The sequence below is a fragment of the Corvus kubaryi genome, unplaced genomic scaffold (assembly GCF_017639235.1).
Source record: "Corvus kubaryi isolate FWS band 111438036 unplaced genomic scaffold, C.kubaryi_AGA036_p1.0 37398, whole genome shotgun sequence".
Classification (NCBI taxonomy): domain Eukaryota; kingdom Metazoa; phylum Chordata; class Aves; order Passeriformes; family Corvidae; genus Corvus; species Corvus kubaryi.
The window spans coordinates 33,251,631-33,269,662 of record NW_024581137.1 but is presented as its reverse complement, the minus strand read 5'-3'; the positions used below and the strand labels follow the sequence as shown (position 1 = coordinate 33,269,662).

At 39.4% G+C, this 18,032-nt stretch overlaps 1 protein-coding gene across 4 annotated transcripts in view; it reads right to left on the bottom strand.

The window, feature by feature from the left end:
* Positions 1 to 18,005, bottom strand: part of ICA1 (islet cell autoantigen 1) — a 68,802-nt gene extending 50,797 nt beyond the window's left edge. For 3 of the 4 annotated variants that reach the window (XM_042043374.1, XM_042043375.1, XM_042043376.1), the window contains exons 1-5: positions 17,902 to 18,005; positions 8,019 to 8,065; positions 6,242 to 6,280; positions 2,931 to 3,102; positions 951 to 1,023 (exon numbers count right to left, since the gene is read on the bottom strand). In XM_042043374.1, coding sequence (XP_041899308.1) covers positions 951 to 1,023; positions 2,931 to 3,102; positions 6,242 to 6,258 — 262 coding nt within the window. In that variant the 5' untranslated portion in view covers positions 6,259 to 6,280; positions 8,019 to 8,065; positions 17,902 to 18,005. The remainder of the gene's footprint in view (positions 1 to 950; positions 1,024 to 2,930; positions 3,103 to 6,241; positions 6,281 to 8,018; positions 8,066 to 17,901) is intronic. The other variant, XM_042043377.1, reaches the window with a different exon arrangement.
* Between the last annotated feature and the right edge of the window lie 27 nt (positions 18,006 to 18,032).

The following is an 18,032-nucleotide window of genomic DNA, read 5'->3' as shown; positions in this document are numbered from 1 at the left end:
TAATACCAATTTCAACCCACTATCGAGAGGGAGAATGGCCTAAAACAACGCAAGAAGATCTCTTGAATCCTCTTGACATTTTTCAAAATGTTGACAGTCAACTCCAATGCAGACTCAGCACACTTTGGTAGAAGATGCGCATCTGCATCTGATGCAAATCTTTGCATCACAGATTTCACCTGCTACTTCTTGAACTCTGTACACTACTGTTCTGTATTTCATTTTACCTCCTGATTCTGAAACATTATCTCTGACTTTCTTTGGATAAAGAAAAATGAAAGGCTTAACAAAATATGGGTAACATTCAACAAAAGACAGTAAATTGGAAGATGACTTCAGAGCTGGAGTCTCTTCTTCAGGCCAGAAATCAAATAATATTAGCTGCAGAGAACCTTTAGAGGACATTTAATACAACTTGCTGTTTGAAACTTCCCAAATTAGGTCCCCCCCATCTCTAACTAATGACTGTCACTAATTACTGAACGCTTGTTACAATCAAGTCAGCATTATCAAATTCACCATAATAGCGTGCATTACTTAATTATAAAACAGTAATAAGCCACAAAGTCTTCATCAGCAATCCTGATTAACAAAAAAGACAAAACACTAAAACAGTTTAGAAAGGAGTTATGATTTCTAGACAACGTATTTCTGAATCTACAAAAGCCAACCAAGTAAGGGGAAAAAAAAATTAAAGAAGTTAAAGAACGCTTTCTCCAGCCATTATTGCTATCACTGCATTATATCAACATATAAAACTTCAGAACTGGGAAATCTTCAAAAAAAAAAAAGCAAATCTGCATTCAGCTGTCTGCAAGGAACATTATCTTTACTTTTGAATAGTATGAAACTACTAATTCCCCACTTTCATTTTTACCTTTTCACTTGTTAAATGATTCCATAATGCAGACCTTCTTATCATTTTAACTACTGTGTTTGAGCATACTTACAACAAATCCTTTTTTGATACAGTTCAATTGCTTTCAGCAACTCCATACATGTTCTCTGAATAGAGTGGAACAGCTGATATTGAAACAAAATACACAAAAGTTCGTCAAGTGTATGCAAGAAACACTGAGGAATAAAATACAAGAAAGAACTTAATTTTTTGTAGAAATTATTAGAGATCATTATTCTCTTCTTGAACAACGAGCAATATTTCTGGTATTTTTCTTATCAATGGTGCTCTTATTTCAATTAAGTTATTCACTGAAACTACAGACTGATCAACCATAAATTTACAGAAATAAAATAAAGAAAAAATAACTCTGGAAACAGATCTATAATAGACAGTTGATAGTTAACCAAACTACTTCTGTTGGGGAGGGTTTTTAGATAATATCTTTGTATATATATGAAGATGTACAAATCTGTTTCTAAAAACCTCACGGTAGAGCAGACTTATCAAAATATCTATCAATCAATCATTCTCATGTGTGGAAATAAGCATACTGAATTTTTCATAGACACTGTGAAGTCTAGTGGAACAAACTTGCATAGGTACAGCCAACACAGAAAGCTGTTGATTTAAACTGGAAGTTTTATTGGCATAATCAAATTTCTAAAGCAGCAGCTTCCAAAGGAAGCAGAGGTAAAAAAAAAAGTCAGTCACAACTACATTTGATGATTGTTTCTACGCAATAGAAAAATTACTACTCTTTCTGTCTGGCCATCTACAACCTCCAGCCTGCAACTTAAACCTAAACTCTACCATATCAGGCATTAGACAGCTAGAAGTAAAATGGACCACTGGTACAGTAAGTGCCTTCTTTCAGTGCTGCTTGACTTAAAATGTTCACAGATCTTGTCTTTTAAACATGGAGTATGACTTGCAGGTGAGGAGCTGTCCAAAACATGCTTATTTCACTGGTACGAACACAGGTTTCCCTATTTCCTATCTCACCTGAGCTAACAAAGCATCCTTCCTGATGACTCTGCAACACAGTAGACATGGTAAAAACTCAGGTATTTATTTAAAAATACTGTTCCATATTTCCAGCTTGTTTTACATCAATACTCTTGATTTATAACCCATTGTGAAGACTACATAGGTGATAAAGTATCACTGTTCCTGCGTTCGTTGTAATACAGCTTCCTGTATTTCAGCTAAAACCTAAATAAACTGAGAATCCTAAGTCAATATTGTTTTTAAGAAACTGCAAGAAAGCCAGTAAGGCAAAACATTTACCCTCACATAAGAAAACAACACAAACAAAACTTACATGCACATTAACTGGGTTATTACACTTCTGTAGTACAGCCTCAATTTTTTGCTTTGTCTCAAAAAGACATTCGAGGTCTTCAATTTGTAGAACCTTTAACTATTTTTTTTTCCTCAGTGGGGTTGAGGATACTGACAGTAGGACTGTATTTGTCACACAGCAGATTCCTTCTCTTGGTTTTATTTTACAGACTTTCAGAAGCTTCTTTGGCCATGTCAGAACCCACTAATCCGCTCGAAACCTCCACAGCAGAGTGCACTGCTCTTGGCATATTGCATGTTTTTCTGGTATATGTGGTATTTTATACTTATATAAAGAATGTCATCTGTACACTCTATAAAATATATACTATTAAAAACAAAACCCCAACTACCTTAAACTGACATAGGCAAAGGATAAAGATGATCTCCTGATCCCCCCACTAACAAAAGGAGAAAGTCTGTCCCTAAAATATTAAAATAAATATGAAATATGTTAAGTTCCAAATAAAGTTAGAGGGACATGGGGTTTTGTGTTACAAAATTCCAACACATTCCCTGAATTTACATAGGTACTTCTGTCAGAATTTGGAAGAGATATTACATGAAAACTATAAAAATATATGTATGTTATTATATACTATGTGCACATATATTAAAGGCTTGGTGGAAAGGAAAACACCTTAAAAATTAACAAAGAGAGAACACCCATTATGTAAACATTACAAACCTCTAGTTTTGCATCCAGATCTGCATCTGAAGCCACAACATGTTCATCTTCCTTTTTTCCTGTAACTTTTATAAGGGTTTGTTTTGTTTTCCAGTATTTCTGTTGCATTTTATTGACCACAGATTTTTCTTGGCTTTGAGCATATTGATCGTAAAATTCTCTTGGATAGTTGCTAGAATATTAACAAACAAAATTAAAAACTTCAATTGGATGCTTTAAAAATAAGTCTAACACACTCAATTAATACATTTCCATTAAGAATATTGCATTTGCATGCCAACACATATATTCTAACACGAGGTTCCTCACTGTGCATGAATAAAAAAGCAATTAAATTAGTACTATATTTCCCACCCTACTCTGAAAAATACACTGACTTCAATTTGAATGTCTTAACCATGCAGTACTGCCTAATAAACAGCTGCAAAGAATTCTTCCCAATGCATTATGAAATGATTTATAGCCCATGGAATTCACTTTTTATTTTGTATAATTAATAGGAGAGTTTCAAGTGAACTAGCAGAGTTTGAGCAGGTAGCAATTTTCATGCCATTTCAGCACTGTTGGGATTTCACGAATCTCATTTTATGAATAGGATTAGACTACTTCTTGCCCTCCTTTTTTTGTAATTGAATAAAAAAAGCATTAGAAGAACACTCATCTCTTTTGAGCATGCGATGTGAAAGACTGATATCTCACATCTCTCTTTATACAATTGACTACATGACAACTGCAGGTATGTAGGGTATGTAACACCTTTTCTTTCAAGGATTAGTTTTCACTGACAAATAATTCTGCATTCCTGGAGCAGACCTAATAAAAAGTGCAATATATAAATTCCATATTCCACAATATTTAAACCATACCAACACAGTTGAATAGAAAATACAGCTTCACAATGAAATCTTGTGTTAGGATCTGGTTTAAACCCATAAAAGCAAAGAAAGCTAAGTCTCTGTGCATAAACCGGAAAGAGCTTAGAAGGTTCAAAATATTCCCAGAAATGAGATTAAAACCAAATGAAATTAAATGTTGATGCCAAAAAATGGATGTATTTTATTTAATAGTAGAGAAGGGAAGGGAAGGGGAGGGAAGGGAACGGAAGGGAAGGGAAGGGAAGGGAAGGGAGAAATAGAGAAAGAAGTGTGCGTGGGGGGTTGGGGGGACAGGGAGAGGTGACAGGGATTAGGTGGAAGCATATCACCCATCCAAGAGTCCCAACAACATCTCATTGCTCCCCTCCATCTATTCTTCTGGTGGTGAGGGTCCCCTGTCACCACCACGGCCACGCCACCACACCAGATGCCAAAGAGTACAGAATCCCGTGGAATAATACTCACTTTGGGCCAGGTGGGAATGCCCATGTGTCTCCCCTTGCAGGGGCCAGCTTGACACTGTCCCTTGCAACACTGAGGGTCTGTTGCATCATCTCTGGTGCTCTGGTGCAGGGTCTGGGGACCCCTTTGAGGGGGGCCCCTGTGATGGGCCTTCTGCTGTGGATAAGCTCCCCCCCTGCCATGAGGACCCCTCAGCTGGGCTTCTCTGCACAGTGGAGGATGGGCAGCCACTGCCCCTCTGACCACAGGCATTTTCAAGATACCCAAAGCCTCTCCTCCCTCCACCCTTTGGCACAAGGGTCTGTGCCACCCTGGCAGCTGAAAGCCCTGGGGCTGTAGTCTCCACTTTGGAGGCTTAAGCCTGTGCTCAGTGAATGTCCCCAGCCCTGAGCTGTTACTTTATCTTATCTTCATCATCGAGCAGTGTAAGGCCTCAGTCAGGGCCCCATTCAGGGTGTGGTAGTCTTCTCTGCAGCTTTTGTAATACAGTTTTAAAAGTCCTTTAAGAAAATGTTTAAGTCATAAACTGTAATATTTCAGTCTCTGACACCTTGGTGTCTTTCAGGAAGTGTTATTCCATTATTAATTTGCACAGAAGTACACGCATCTTCCCTATGTCCATATATAAAAAGCTGCAGTACTCTTTCAGCTTTTTAGAAGTACGTGGTTGCTAAAAATTGCTATATTGAATACTCCATGACACTTAAATAGGTCGAGTTTATTTTGAAAAGATACCTTCCACCTGTGGAGTGACAAACTGTGGTTCATTAGTGACATATTGACCCCTAGCTCTGTTCACAACACACATACTGCTCAGAGATGCTACCCCAAGAGATCTTCAGACCCAACATTCACATCAAGTCATGTACTGAGACACTTGTTCCTCCACATGGCAGGGGGGTTAGAACCAGATCACCTGTAAGGTCCCTTCCAGTTCCAGGTCATTCAATCATTCTATGATCCTCTGATTATATGTATCTTTATTTGCTGTGAAGTAATACAGCCATTCTGGAAAAACAAGCAATTGGTACACATGCTCCCCAAAAGGGTAGCACATCTACCCTACACAGTTACTAGTGACACAGTTTAACCTGAAATGGAAATTTTTTTCATGGGGGTATATTACTTGCTTTAGTTACTTTTAATCAGTGAGTTAGGTGACAGTGCCTTCCTCACCAAAGAGATGGTAAGAAATTGAACTGGAAGTGAGCAGGGACATAATTTAAAAAAGCACTTATACACAGCATTTCTTACCTTCTTCATCTAACTTGAAAAGCAAAGATATTTACCCATTTAATTCTACACAAACATTAGTTCCAAGAGTTTATGAATTAAAATTAAAATCAAGTTCTTTTGGTGCTACAGCAGAAAATAAAAAACATGTACAAAACATACCACGTTTTATTTGGAATTCTGTACAAACAAGCCGTTACACACACTGACGACACACAACCTATCAAGTTAGGTGAAGACTATATTGACCAGATACATGCTGCACCTTTAAAATACAAACTTTACAGCCTCTAATAAAAAAAAATCCTCCTGCATGATAAGAAAACAGAATATGAGACTTTAATAAAAAAAGTGTTGCATTATGAATAATTTTTAAAAACCCATCAAACTTCCCACAAGGTATTATAAGGGCCCTAGCTGCCTGGCTAGTTGTGTGCTTTCACTTCTGCTACAGCTGTGCAAGTAACTGACACCTCATTTCAGTAGTCGAGTGAAGAAAACACCATAATTCATCTGATGTTAACCAGCCTTGAGAGCTACCTCAACTGAGGTCACCAGAAATTCTGGGGGCATGGTGCAAGGAATAAAAATGAGCTAATATAAGGTCACAAAACGATTTTTAAAAGTGCTGGGATTAATACAGATTCCTGAATTATGAGACTGATAAACCAACTGAACAAATTCACATACAAAACACTGTTAGCTCTTTAGAACAAAAAAAAAAATTATCAAGATACTTACTACTTATGACCTTCCATGATTCTTGTTTTCTTCAGACACCTAAATAAGAAATTATCAGTTAATGCAAGTATCTTTAAATTTTAAATTAAACACTAGAAATCCTATATGTTTTCTCTCAGAAAATTACTATGCTGCAGCATCTACTTTACCATGTTACAAAAGGAAACTTTTCAATCTGTGAGCCAAATGCCTTCCTTGTGTAACACAAAATTATTGCAAAAATCCATTACAAACGGATTTAAGTGCTGCCATCAGTGATGCCAACCCTTCTGTGTTAGCAAGTTTTTCAAGCAAAAGAAAATTTACCAGGCATAAATTCAGTGACTTCTGAGGAGGAATGCCAAAATTGTCCATGCTGGGTATCACCCTCAGTCAAGTTTTTTTCCTCCAAGTTTTAGTCACAACAAAATTCAGTTACTTTTTACCTTTTTTTTTGCCTATACTGCAGTGATCTATTTTTTAAAAACACTAGTTACATCACGTCTTGAGTCACAGATGTGAAATTTAATGATCAGATGGTTTTTCTATGAGGGACACCCCAGTTCCTAAGGATAGAATATGATTTGTATGCATTAGGACTTCAGATTTTATAAATTACTATCTCCAGTTTGGATACTCAAGTCTCCCAGGATACTTTGAGCTGGCCATATGGCATACACATCACTTCCCACCAGTACCTAAGCACACTCCTCCCAGGCCAAATTTAACAGCCAAGCCAGAGGCTTCTCCTCTGCTGCTTTCAGAGAGGACTGTTCTTCAGCATACGGTTAACATGGGAACGGAGGCACTGCAGCAGGGTCTGGATGAGACCAAAATTAAACTGGTGAGATGGATGGTGCTGCTCGGGAATGGCCTTTGACAAGAAGAGGCACAGAATAAACATACCAACGGGCACCACTAAGGTATGAAGCTGACTAAGAAAAGAGTAATGGAAAAAGCAGCTAGGGAGGTAATGGTGCTGAAACTAAACTTTGGCACTAATCCAAGTGAAAAAGAAAAGGAGCTACAAAGGGGAGCCATGATGTTGGAAACGTATCTAGCACAGTACTGCATATAGACAGTGTGGTTAGCACTGGAGAGGCAAAAGGACTGGAACAGATTGCAGGAACCCAAACAAGGGAATGCAAACAACCTGAATGCTTCCTGCAAGCATGAAGCACATGCACTTCCATTTGGAGCTGAATGGAGCCAAATCCCAGATTTCTGAGTCTAACCCCTCTGCTGTCAGTACCTGTGAAACTTCCTGGCAAAGTTCCATGAGATACTGCAAGATTTTATCAGAGCAGGAATTTTGCCTGAATTGCAATTTTTGTGAAATGCTCTTAACCACTGCAGGAGAGACCATGAGAAAATTCCTAACTCTGTCGTCAGACCAGAGCTTAAATGTAAGGGTCAACAGCTAAAGAAAGAGGAAGAAATAATTGTTTCAGATTGTTGTTTGTGTTACAGAACCATTGAGTCAGACAAGATACAGAATGGACTGCTTTGCTCTTGTTTCTAGAGCCATAGGCACAGGTGCTATGAACTCATTTTCTAATACCTTTTTATTCTTGACTTCACTGTTTTCACACTGGTCCTCCTTAAGTCAACTGTGGGGGTGTGTGACTGAGATAAGACCACAGGATTGAGCTTGTATACACATCCATGACTCAAGTTATTCAGCAGCACACTTGGCTTGACAGGAAGTAAAGAACAGCCTATCTAGGTGGAATAACATGTATATTACTTGGAACAAAGTATAAGCTACCAATACAGGGAAAAGGTGTAAGGCACTGACCTTACTCACTGTACACGTCCACCTGCTTCTCCTGGAAACCAGTGTCCCTACAAAAAAATAAATAGGGTCATGGTGACACAGTTCTCATTTGCAAGTATAGCTCATGCTCTTTCTTCCTAAACGTCTGACCTTACCTTTAGACTCTCAGATCTTCTTAGTTACACTCTTCCAGGTCCTACATAGCACCCTTATGCCCTGAAGATATTCTTTGTGGGAATTTTTACGTTCAAAGTGGACAATATTTTCATGGTATGAAAATGAGGGCATGTACCCTCTGTTCTGCTGTGTGACGGGATGGCATCTGAGGTGTTTGAGGCTACACGACCTGCTAGGATGGTGTCCTATGGTCAATCAGGGTGGAAGGAAACAGAAGTGGAGTCTTAACTATGCTGCCTGCTGGAAATGGCTCCTGGCATGGGATATCACCCAAAACATGCCAGGAGGGAAAAAAGTCCCAGAGCGCTCTAGGTAGTATAGATAAAAACAAGCCAGGGTGATTGCTATAATTAAGCAGTGGGGACAAGCAGCAGCCCAGGACACAAGCTCAGTCCTTGGGCCCACTTATTACTAGGATGGAGTTAACTTTTGGTCCTAAATGAGAATTCAGTTTGCAAAGACCGCTTAGTAAGCACTAGCATTGAGTGAACAGAAGTGTAGTTGCTGAAAAATAATGTGCAGTATAAATTGCCTCTGCAGTAATTTAAGAGGGCCCTGATTTACATGTGTTGTTACTGTCTGTTCCAAGTCCACGAACCAAAGAGGGTTAAGATACTGGTTCAGCTCTAACAAAGGACATTATTAAAAGCATATGGCTTAGCTGAAAGCAGTGAGATTTTTTTAAAAGAAATACCAAAATCTAAGTCTAGTCTCAAAAAGTGAGAGATACTAATAAAAGTAGACTGGAAATAGCCCAGGGACATATCTAAGAATTAAAAGGAACATTTCACAGCCATGTTACGAAGAATCCCTACAGTCACAAAACGCTGGCGCTGAGGTTGCAGAGAGAGACCAAGAATGAGCACATAACCTCTCACTACTTTAGGTTTTGAACTGTGTTATGCTTTCGAAGAACAAGACAAATGTCCTGAACAGAACTAACAAGCCAGCTGGTCTTTGCCAAAGCTGACTACAACAGAAGCACGACACTAACTTGAACCCAATACTCTCCCAAAAAGATGCAGTCGAATTTAAAATTCACTTATGTTATCATATAGTTTTAGATATAAAAACAAGCTTAATTTGCCACAACGAGTTGATGTAAGGGACTTTTTTTGTTTGTTTTCTTCCCAGTGTATTAAAACAAAAAAAAAAAAAAGAAAAGTTTCAATAAATAGCATTATACTGATGATGATTAACAAAAGAAAAAAAAACCACTACTCTATAGGAAAGCATTTGTATTGAGACGTTTCCAAGATCTTTGACAATAAAGAGTAACCCAACACTTGTGATCTCCACGACAGACTTTATTTTGACAAACAAAAGGGAGGGATACTCTAGATGAGGGTGTGGGTGTCGGAAGCAAGCATAGCTGCTTTTATCATGCCAGAGAAAGCAGTGCCACACTACAGATGACTGTACACAAACCCACATTTAGTACTGCATAGCGATGGATCTGAGGCTTCCTGAAGAAGTCCACTCATGGCTCCAGTAATTTTGCAAGTGCTTCTCAGTGTTTTGAGAGAGACTAATGCTACCTCACTTTAAGCATTAAACCTGAGCTGCCCCTATTCATAACAAGTCTGCTTGGAACACAAGGGACCACAGCACTGTAAGACCCATTCCAGTACAGAACCAGGTGGGGTCACAAGCCCTGTCAAAACCTTGAAAATCCCTAACAGGTTTTTTTGAGGAGCCACCAAGAAGCCTCAGCACCACTTTCCACAAACGATCCTGTCTGCAGACTGATGCCACAGAAGACAGGCACAGCCTGGACACTGAAATACATCAAAACTGTTTCTAGACTCAGCCTGGCTTCAGGAGTAATACAGCTGAATTCAGGCAGCGCTCTGCCACAGATAACAAGAAATGCTGAAACCAAAATGGTCCTGCAAACAGCCAACTCTGGTAGAATTCCTCTGGGTGGTAGACTAATCACCCACAAATTATTTCCACAGGAAGCCAAAATACCTGAAATGCACACAGAACTTCATGTTATTTCTCCCATACTCATCATCCTACAGAGAAATTTTATTACCTACGACACTGGAACAAAACTTGATGGAGGACATTTGTCATTAGCAAGTGGCATTTCTATTCCTATGAAAAATCCTCTGATTCTCTATATTCTTCAAGACCACTTGAATAAACATGTAAATTTTTCTGTGCAGATAGGAAAATGCTTTCATGGTGTTTCGTGTGATTTGAACTTCAGTATACCCTAGGCTTACCCTCCAGCTCATGCTCTGCACAACATCTGTACAAGCTTGCTTCTCTTTTTTAGCTTTATCATATTTTGATGCAGCATAAGTTGTTTCCCAAGAGCTGAACAACTTCATGAATAATCTTTAGATTCTACTTGTATAAGAAAAAAATTGTAGGAGTGCCTTCTCTCCCACAGCTACATTGATAATAAACAAGTCTGTATACCAGTGTCAGCCACCTTACTTCCCTTTTTCAGTGAGCCTAAGTGTAAGAAGTGCCACATGGCATGGTAATGTTCAGATCTTAATACTCTCCAAGGTTATGAGGAAATCAGTTTAAAAACCAAACGAATAAACAAAAGCTTTACCCCTAATTCAAGTATCTCTTCTTGTCTGAGCATTGGTTACATGGCTCTTACTGTGCTCTTAGCTCAGACAACAGATCACATGGAAAAAAATCAGGATGCAACCAGAGACATCAAACAGGAATCTTTTAAACTCTGAAGACTGTATATAAAACAAACTGTTGATCTAATCACAGCTTCTCAGAACAAAGAGATGAGCTGAAATCCTTGTAAAAACGTTGTAAATGCTGATGTACAGAGCAAATCTAACACCCAAAGATGACCCAGCAGTAATGTAGGAAGGCAGTAGATTGAACAACACATCCTTTTGAGATACATCCAGAAACAATGAAAGGGAACTGAACAAGCAGCACAGCAGAATTCAGCAACCCTTATATGAACGCAATATGCTCATCAAAACACACAGATGAGTCTGCACTCTCACTGCCAGAACTGTCTTCTGAGTCTGCTGTTCTTTCAAAGCAGATAATATGTTCTGTGGCTCCTCAAATCCCAACAGACTTCCATACCCAAAAACCTTTGCAAACCTATAACTTCAAATACGGCAGAATCACACATTGCAGTTGACTTACTTATGTCAACAGTTTTATTAAAATGAATAATCTTCCAAGAAACTTTTAATACTGTAATAGTACAGTGATACTAAGTAACAACAAAAATATTCTATATATAAAAGTTAAGAGTGATAGTTTCATTTATGTAAAATACTTTGAAGGGAAGAAAATGTGCTTAGGTGAGGGAATCAAGGCCATCTGTGCCTCCAACACCTCTTGGCTGACAACCTATCTCCTCCACTCTGCTCCCTGGAAGCTGTGACCAAACCGAACCAAGTAAATGGGTCTGCAAAACAGAAGCAGTCTCACTGCAAGATGAAGACTAGACAGGGTACAGTTTTATCTTCTCTGGTGTGTCTACAAACACACAGACCAGGAGCTTCAAACGGCATTGGACTTTGCCTTTCCCAAGCAAAAGAGAATATAACAGCCTGTAGATCTGAATTATCCATGTTGTCAATGCAGGAAAAGAATGAATGCTGAAGTCTGGGACTTTCACCATCAAGGTTAGACACAGAAGTATTCCTACTCTTAACTACAAGAATAGCTACTACTGTAATTCAGCTAAAATGAATCTAGAGTTCAAGCTATATCTGTGACAAACGACAAGATTTAATTTTTCCTCTAAAGCTCTTCATTCTCAGTATTGATGTTCTAATCCTGCAGAATCATCCATGCTTAGCTTTAAATCCAGGAGTTTGTTCATTCTGTTCAACTACTCACTGATGCACTTGTTTATAAATTCAAAAAGTTTGCAAATTGGTCTGTAAGTGCTGCATTAGCAGTTCCTTCCATCCATTACAACTTTTTGTCTAATCCTTTGTTTCAGACTGATCCCGAGCTTTGCTACTTATCCTGGAAAGTCTATCTTGGAGATTACCCACAAGTTCTCAGGAGAAGAAATAAAAGATTGCAGTATCAACAGAATTACTCTTTCAATCTATTTCAGGAGTTGACACCTAGGAAGAAATTTCATACATTCTTAAAAGAAGCACAGGTTAAATGGCATCTGTTACACAGCGAAGGCTCCTGCTATATTCATACACCTGGGAGGTTCTGAGAGGGGAAAAAAAATCATCCTGTTTGACTGCAATTATCTAACTGTAGTGCCTAAATTACCATACAAGCCCCTCAAGACTAAGTTCCTGTACAGATAGTGAATAGAACCTTCAAAGAGCAACACTGAGCACCTCAAGCAGAGCCTCACCTGTGCTCTGTGCACACAGAAATTATGCTTTTTGCATTAAGCATCTGAACAACACAGCTAAGCCATGCTGTGAGAGCACTGCTCTATTCCACTTCTCTTAGAACTCGGATTTCATGGTGGTCTACTGAATTACTGGGGGGGGAAAAAAAAAAAAAGAGTCAACAGCATACTGAGTAACACTGTCCTTGGGACATGGCCACATCCCATTAAGTCCCCTGGAACCAATTTTCTCTTTCACTGCAAACACTTCTGGAACTAACATTTCTATACACAACTTTTGCCATTTCCTTCTCCTCTATACCAAGGCCTATGAGACATCCCAGCAAACTGTTAATTTATTCCATTCCATTTATACATTTGTCTTGATCCTTCAAAGAATTAAAAAAAACCTCAAAGAATTAACCTACTCTACCCACCCCCCCCTTGCCAAAAAATCCCAAGCACATACTCAAAACAACAGAAGTATCAAAGAAATTGGAGTCTGTTCTCCAAGGAGGTAGTTTGACCCAATACACCAATCCCTTCTTTTTCAAGCTAGTAAACTATGTGGAGAACAAACCACAGTAATACCAGCAGGTATCTTAAATGTCTAAGATTGCATGATTAGAGACTTGCACTGTAAGAAACCATGTACAAGGTATGAAGAAATCTGAATTATTTGGGTCTTCTTTCTGTCACTTTATAGCACTACCTAGGCACCTGTCTGCAAACAGTACATCCAACCAAATGAATAGCAGTACTATTGACACCTGTCTTTCACTCAATTCTACACTGACTCTATTTAATACTCTGTGTAGGGTATATATGGGTCACATCTATCGCAGAGAGTACTGTCAAGAGTTACTTTCTTCCAAAACACAACTGTCATACTTCTAATTTCAGAATACACAATTAATGTAGGAAATTATTCTACTTAATTTTCTGGTGTAGTCTAAAAAAAGGATGAAATGTGGGGCCATGTTTCTTATGCTATCATTTAGTCTTTTTTTTTCTATTCCAAACTCTGATGCATAGAAGTTAATAGAAGTGGCAGACAAACTGCAAATTTACACTTTGACAGTTCATTGCTCACTTATACCAAGAACTAAAGAGTGTCAATCCATCTGAACCACTCTGGTTTTCAGTACCTGAGTGGGTTACAGGTAAGTTTTAACCAACATGAAAAAGCAGAAAATTGGCACTATGTCACCACGTTTTCTAAAACCTGGCTTTGCCCCCACAAAGTGCAAGGAGCCACTCAACAGTTAGCATTCCTCTCTAAAAAAATAATTTTGTGTCTATTTGGTACTATATATCTGTCATATTATTCCAAAAACTATCAGACCAAACTTGTAGGCATAAGTGATCTCCTTTCTAGAGCATAAAATGCATTGAAATAATACTTGGAGCTGGGTTGGGGGTATTTTTGGTTGTTTTTTTAAACAGTTGAATGAAAAACTCCTAAACACAGTGGATTATCTCGAAAAACACTGATAAGAATGGTACATGAAGTCACAACACAGTATATGCAGTCTCAGAACAAAATATTTCAAATAAATACTGGTAGACTCACAGTTCCAAGACTGATGAGTGAACAATAGCACTTTCTAGGTAAGCTCATCTGCACACAGAACTTTATCATTTGCACAGACATATTTAATCACACAAAAAAATTAATTTTAAATTCCTTTTTCAGATAATACTGATTTTTCATCCGCTTATTGTGAAATAATGCAGGGACAGTACACAGTAGCAGTCTTCCCTCACATAACATCTTTCATTTCACTAGTAAAGTATTCCTTACATTTGTGGAGAACAGTGAGACAACCAGGTAAGCATTGCAAGTAGTACATGCATTTTATGGAAGAATAATTTGAGCATAAGTCATTGAGTGGCAGGTTTAAGCTCACTGCAAATGAGAAATCTGGTGATATGAATTATCAAGGATTTAATTTTTTTCTAAATGCAGACTTGCTTTGTTTCTTCAAAATGACTATCAAATTGTTTTGTAATACACATTTGACCTCTTAGTTTAAGAACCAGTATTTGTAAACTTAATAGCTGAATATTATTAAAGAAAATACCATATGGAACATGCACTGTACATAGATTATAAGAGACAAGACTGTTTTTCTGACACATTCTATCTGTAATCAGTCTAGAGTCTTAATATTGGGAAACTTTCCCTTTGTAGAAACTATGGGAAAAGTAGTGAATGAACAAAAAAAAAATCATGGAACTCTTTCTGCATGTATAGTATATTACATACAAACATATAAGGTTTTAGAACTTCAAAGTAATGGCTCTCTTATTTAGATACCCTATTTGTTGGCACAGTCAACCCTCTCATGTTTCTGTCTCCCTCCTGCCTTTTCATCCATTCAGAAGCCAGGAAGCAATGCCATTTACACCCAAGGGGAAACAATGGCGGGGGAGGGAACACGAAAAATAATTTCCTCCAGATTCCCTTAGAGATTATTTCACATCTGTGGATAAGAGATTCAATTAACAAAACAGCCTTAGCATGCACAGCAACAACAATACACGGTGATCTCCTTGCACTGCCCTTTGAGTAAACACCATCAGTACAGGCTACACATTCTCAACAGATGCACAGTCCACTCAACTTTTGTATTACCACTCTCAGTAATATCCTGGCATACCAGCTGACTGTTCCTAGAGCAGTGGTGATCCCTATGAAGCTACTTGCAAGATGGACCCAAGTACTGTTTCAGTGACTTGGTACAGACAGTTCTCAAGGTTGATGTAAGCAATTGCATAACCGGTCAAAATGCCCCTCAGTTTGCCGTGGCTAACAATAGCCACAGGAAAAACTACTGTGAGACTGTTATTACTAGCAACACTTAAAAGGTCAAATGTTTCTACTGTTCTTGACTGCTTGCTTCTTTCTCTAACAAACTTCACTCTCTGGGTTTTTGTATTTTTAATGCTTCTGCATCACGTGGCATAATTTTGTCTGTAGAGTGATTTTATGGTTGAGAAGCAGCAAAACACCTTGAAGAATAAACTACAGAGCAATACTCTTGGAGGAGATTTTGAATAAAAAGTATTAAAAAGTCTTTGAGAGCATTTTTTGTCTTCTAATTCAGATGAGATATTAGCCCATTTTTTTTCCGCCAACTTGTACCAACAGCATTCAACACTAGTTGAAGACTGAAAAGAGCTGTTATTATTCATTTCTTCAAGAAAAGGTTACGTGGGAAATCATCAGAACAATTTAATAACCATGTGAAGTACAGATAACAGAGAAGTACTGGCAAGATGGTTGGGCTTGAAACTCTACTAAGGTGGGAAAAAAACCCCTAACCCTGTAGTAGGGTTAAACAGGAATTTTTACTTTGCACTATGTGATCCCTTTCACTGCCCAATAATATAAACTTCTGAAAGAAAAATGTTAAAGAAATCTTCCCCTTCCACAAAGTCATAGCTCATCTTCTTGAATCTGCAAATCTCCAGCAACATTTATATTTTAATCTCAACTCCAACAAACACAATAGAAGAAAGCACCATTCTCTAAAAACCACCTAATTTTTTTTTTCTCAACTGAAAATGAAGCAAATTCCAATGGCCAGCATCTAAATTCTTGAGTAAAGTGCTGGAACCTTTCTGGAAACAACGATGTTTCACCCATGAAGTTCTGACAGAAAAGAAACTTTAGAAACTCATTTAGACTGAGGTTTGGCAGAATTTAACTGCCACATTATCTTCCAGTAGAGTTTGTCATGTGCAAAACGTGACTGGTTATACCAGTTATGGCAGTTCACTACACAAAAGATCTCTGTGGCTTGACACTAAATTCCTCCTTCAGTGGTATTAACATTAATCTTAAACCATTAAATTACTCAGTTTAAACCAATAGGCTGTTCAAATAGCAGTTAAAAAAACTGGTAAAATCTAAATACGGTGTTGCTGGTCTTCATGCTAAGTACCAGTAAGAACTGCAACTCCTAGATCTGTGACAGACAGGTACCACAGCCAAGGGGTCTTCCACTCCTTTTTTGAGAACCCTAGACAGACCAAGTGGAAAAAGAGTGGATTATCAGAAAAATCAGATAAAGGACCATAACCAAATGCCGCCTGCACTGCAGATGCCAAAATCCAGCCCAACATTTTCTCTGTCCAACACTTTGGAAAAGTGATCAAACACAGTTTTGTCCTTACTAGAGTCTTGCTAGAGCAAAACAGAAGAACAGTTTATTTCCAAGAAGTCTACTCTGAAACAAGAGTCACAGCTGCTTTCTGAGACCCAAATTAAATAAGATCTATCCCGAAACTGAAAGAAACACGGGGAGAACCAAATCAAACATGGGGAGAACCAAAGCCAACAAACAGGTGCTTCGTGGAAATAAAAGGTCATCTTGGTTTAATGAAAGGCTTGTAGACAGGGGAAAAGTATTACAAACAACCAAACAGAAGAGTAACTCCAATCCCAAGCTTCCAAAATACTACCACAACGTAACGTGGGGGTAGGGACTTAAAAGGATGTAACCCTGAGATTACCAGATTCAGTTTCACATTTTCACCTTTTGAAGTAAGGAAAGCCTGAATTACTGCTTTAAGAGGGGTCATGAAGATCCTTGAGGTTATCAGCTTTACGCAAAACTGTGGAACAGGAGGCTTATTTACATATGGCACTGAACATACACATAATGATATCGACAAATAAAAGAGCACAGTGCCCTTCACCTCCTTCTGTTACTAAAAACTGACCTGATGTTTCAAGTAATATCAAATTTTCCTTTTTTCTTCTAAAGGGCTAGAGCAGCTTTCATCGGTCAGGTAGATGGATGCAAAATAAATCTGATTACCAAGATGAACCTTTCACAAATTATAAGCTTTAAATCGTAAATGTGGGGTTCTTGAATTGCCATTTCACCAGCTATTACTGCCTCGGTGCTGGGTCGAGATCTGACATTACCTGATCAGAGGATGCCCTGCCACCCCTCTCCACCCGGCCGGCCCCAGGAGGGTTCGGAGCGCAGCCGGGCAACCTGCGCCTCAGCCCGGCAGCCAAGCCGGAAACCGCCGAGGAGAACCGGCCGTTTCCCTCCCCGCTTCCAGCGGGCAGAGAGCCAGGGAGGATGTACGGGACGCATAAACGGATAAATGCAATAATCATGGCGAGACAACCGCACGGCAGGAGGGGAACACAAGGCAAAAGGAGGGACAGATGCCATCTTGTGTCTCGGAAATTTCGCCCTGACCAGATCCGGCCGTGGCTACAGCGCTGACGGGCACCAGCTAGGCAGGCCCGGCGGCCGCGCCACCTCCCTCGCCCAGACCGGGCAGCCCGCGGGGGAGGCGGCGCCCACCCGGAGCTGCCCGGCACCAGTGGCACCAGCTCTCCCCGCCCGGCCCCGGCACGGAGACAAGCGAGTCGCCCCTTCCCGCACTCACCTTGCGGAGGGAGGGAAGGGCCGAGCCGCAGGCGCCGCCGCCCCTCCAGGTGTTCCGGCGCCGCCGGCGTCAGCGCGCCGAGCGGAGCCGCCTGTGCCGCCGCGGGCGCCCCCGCAGCGGGGCGGAGCCGC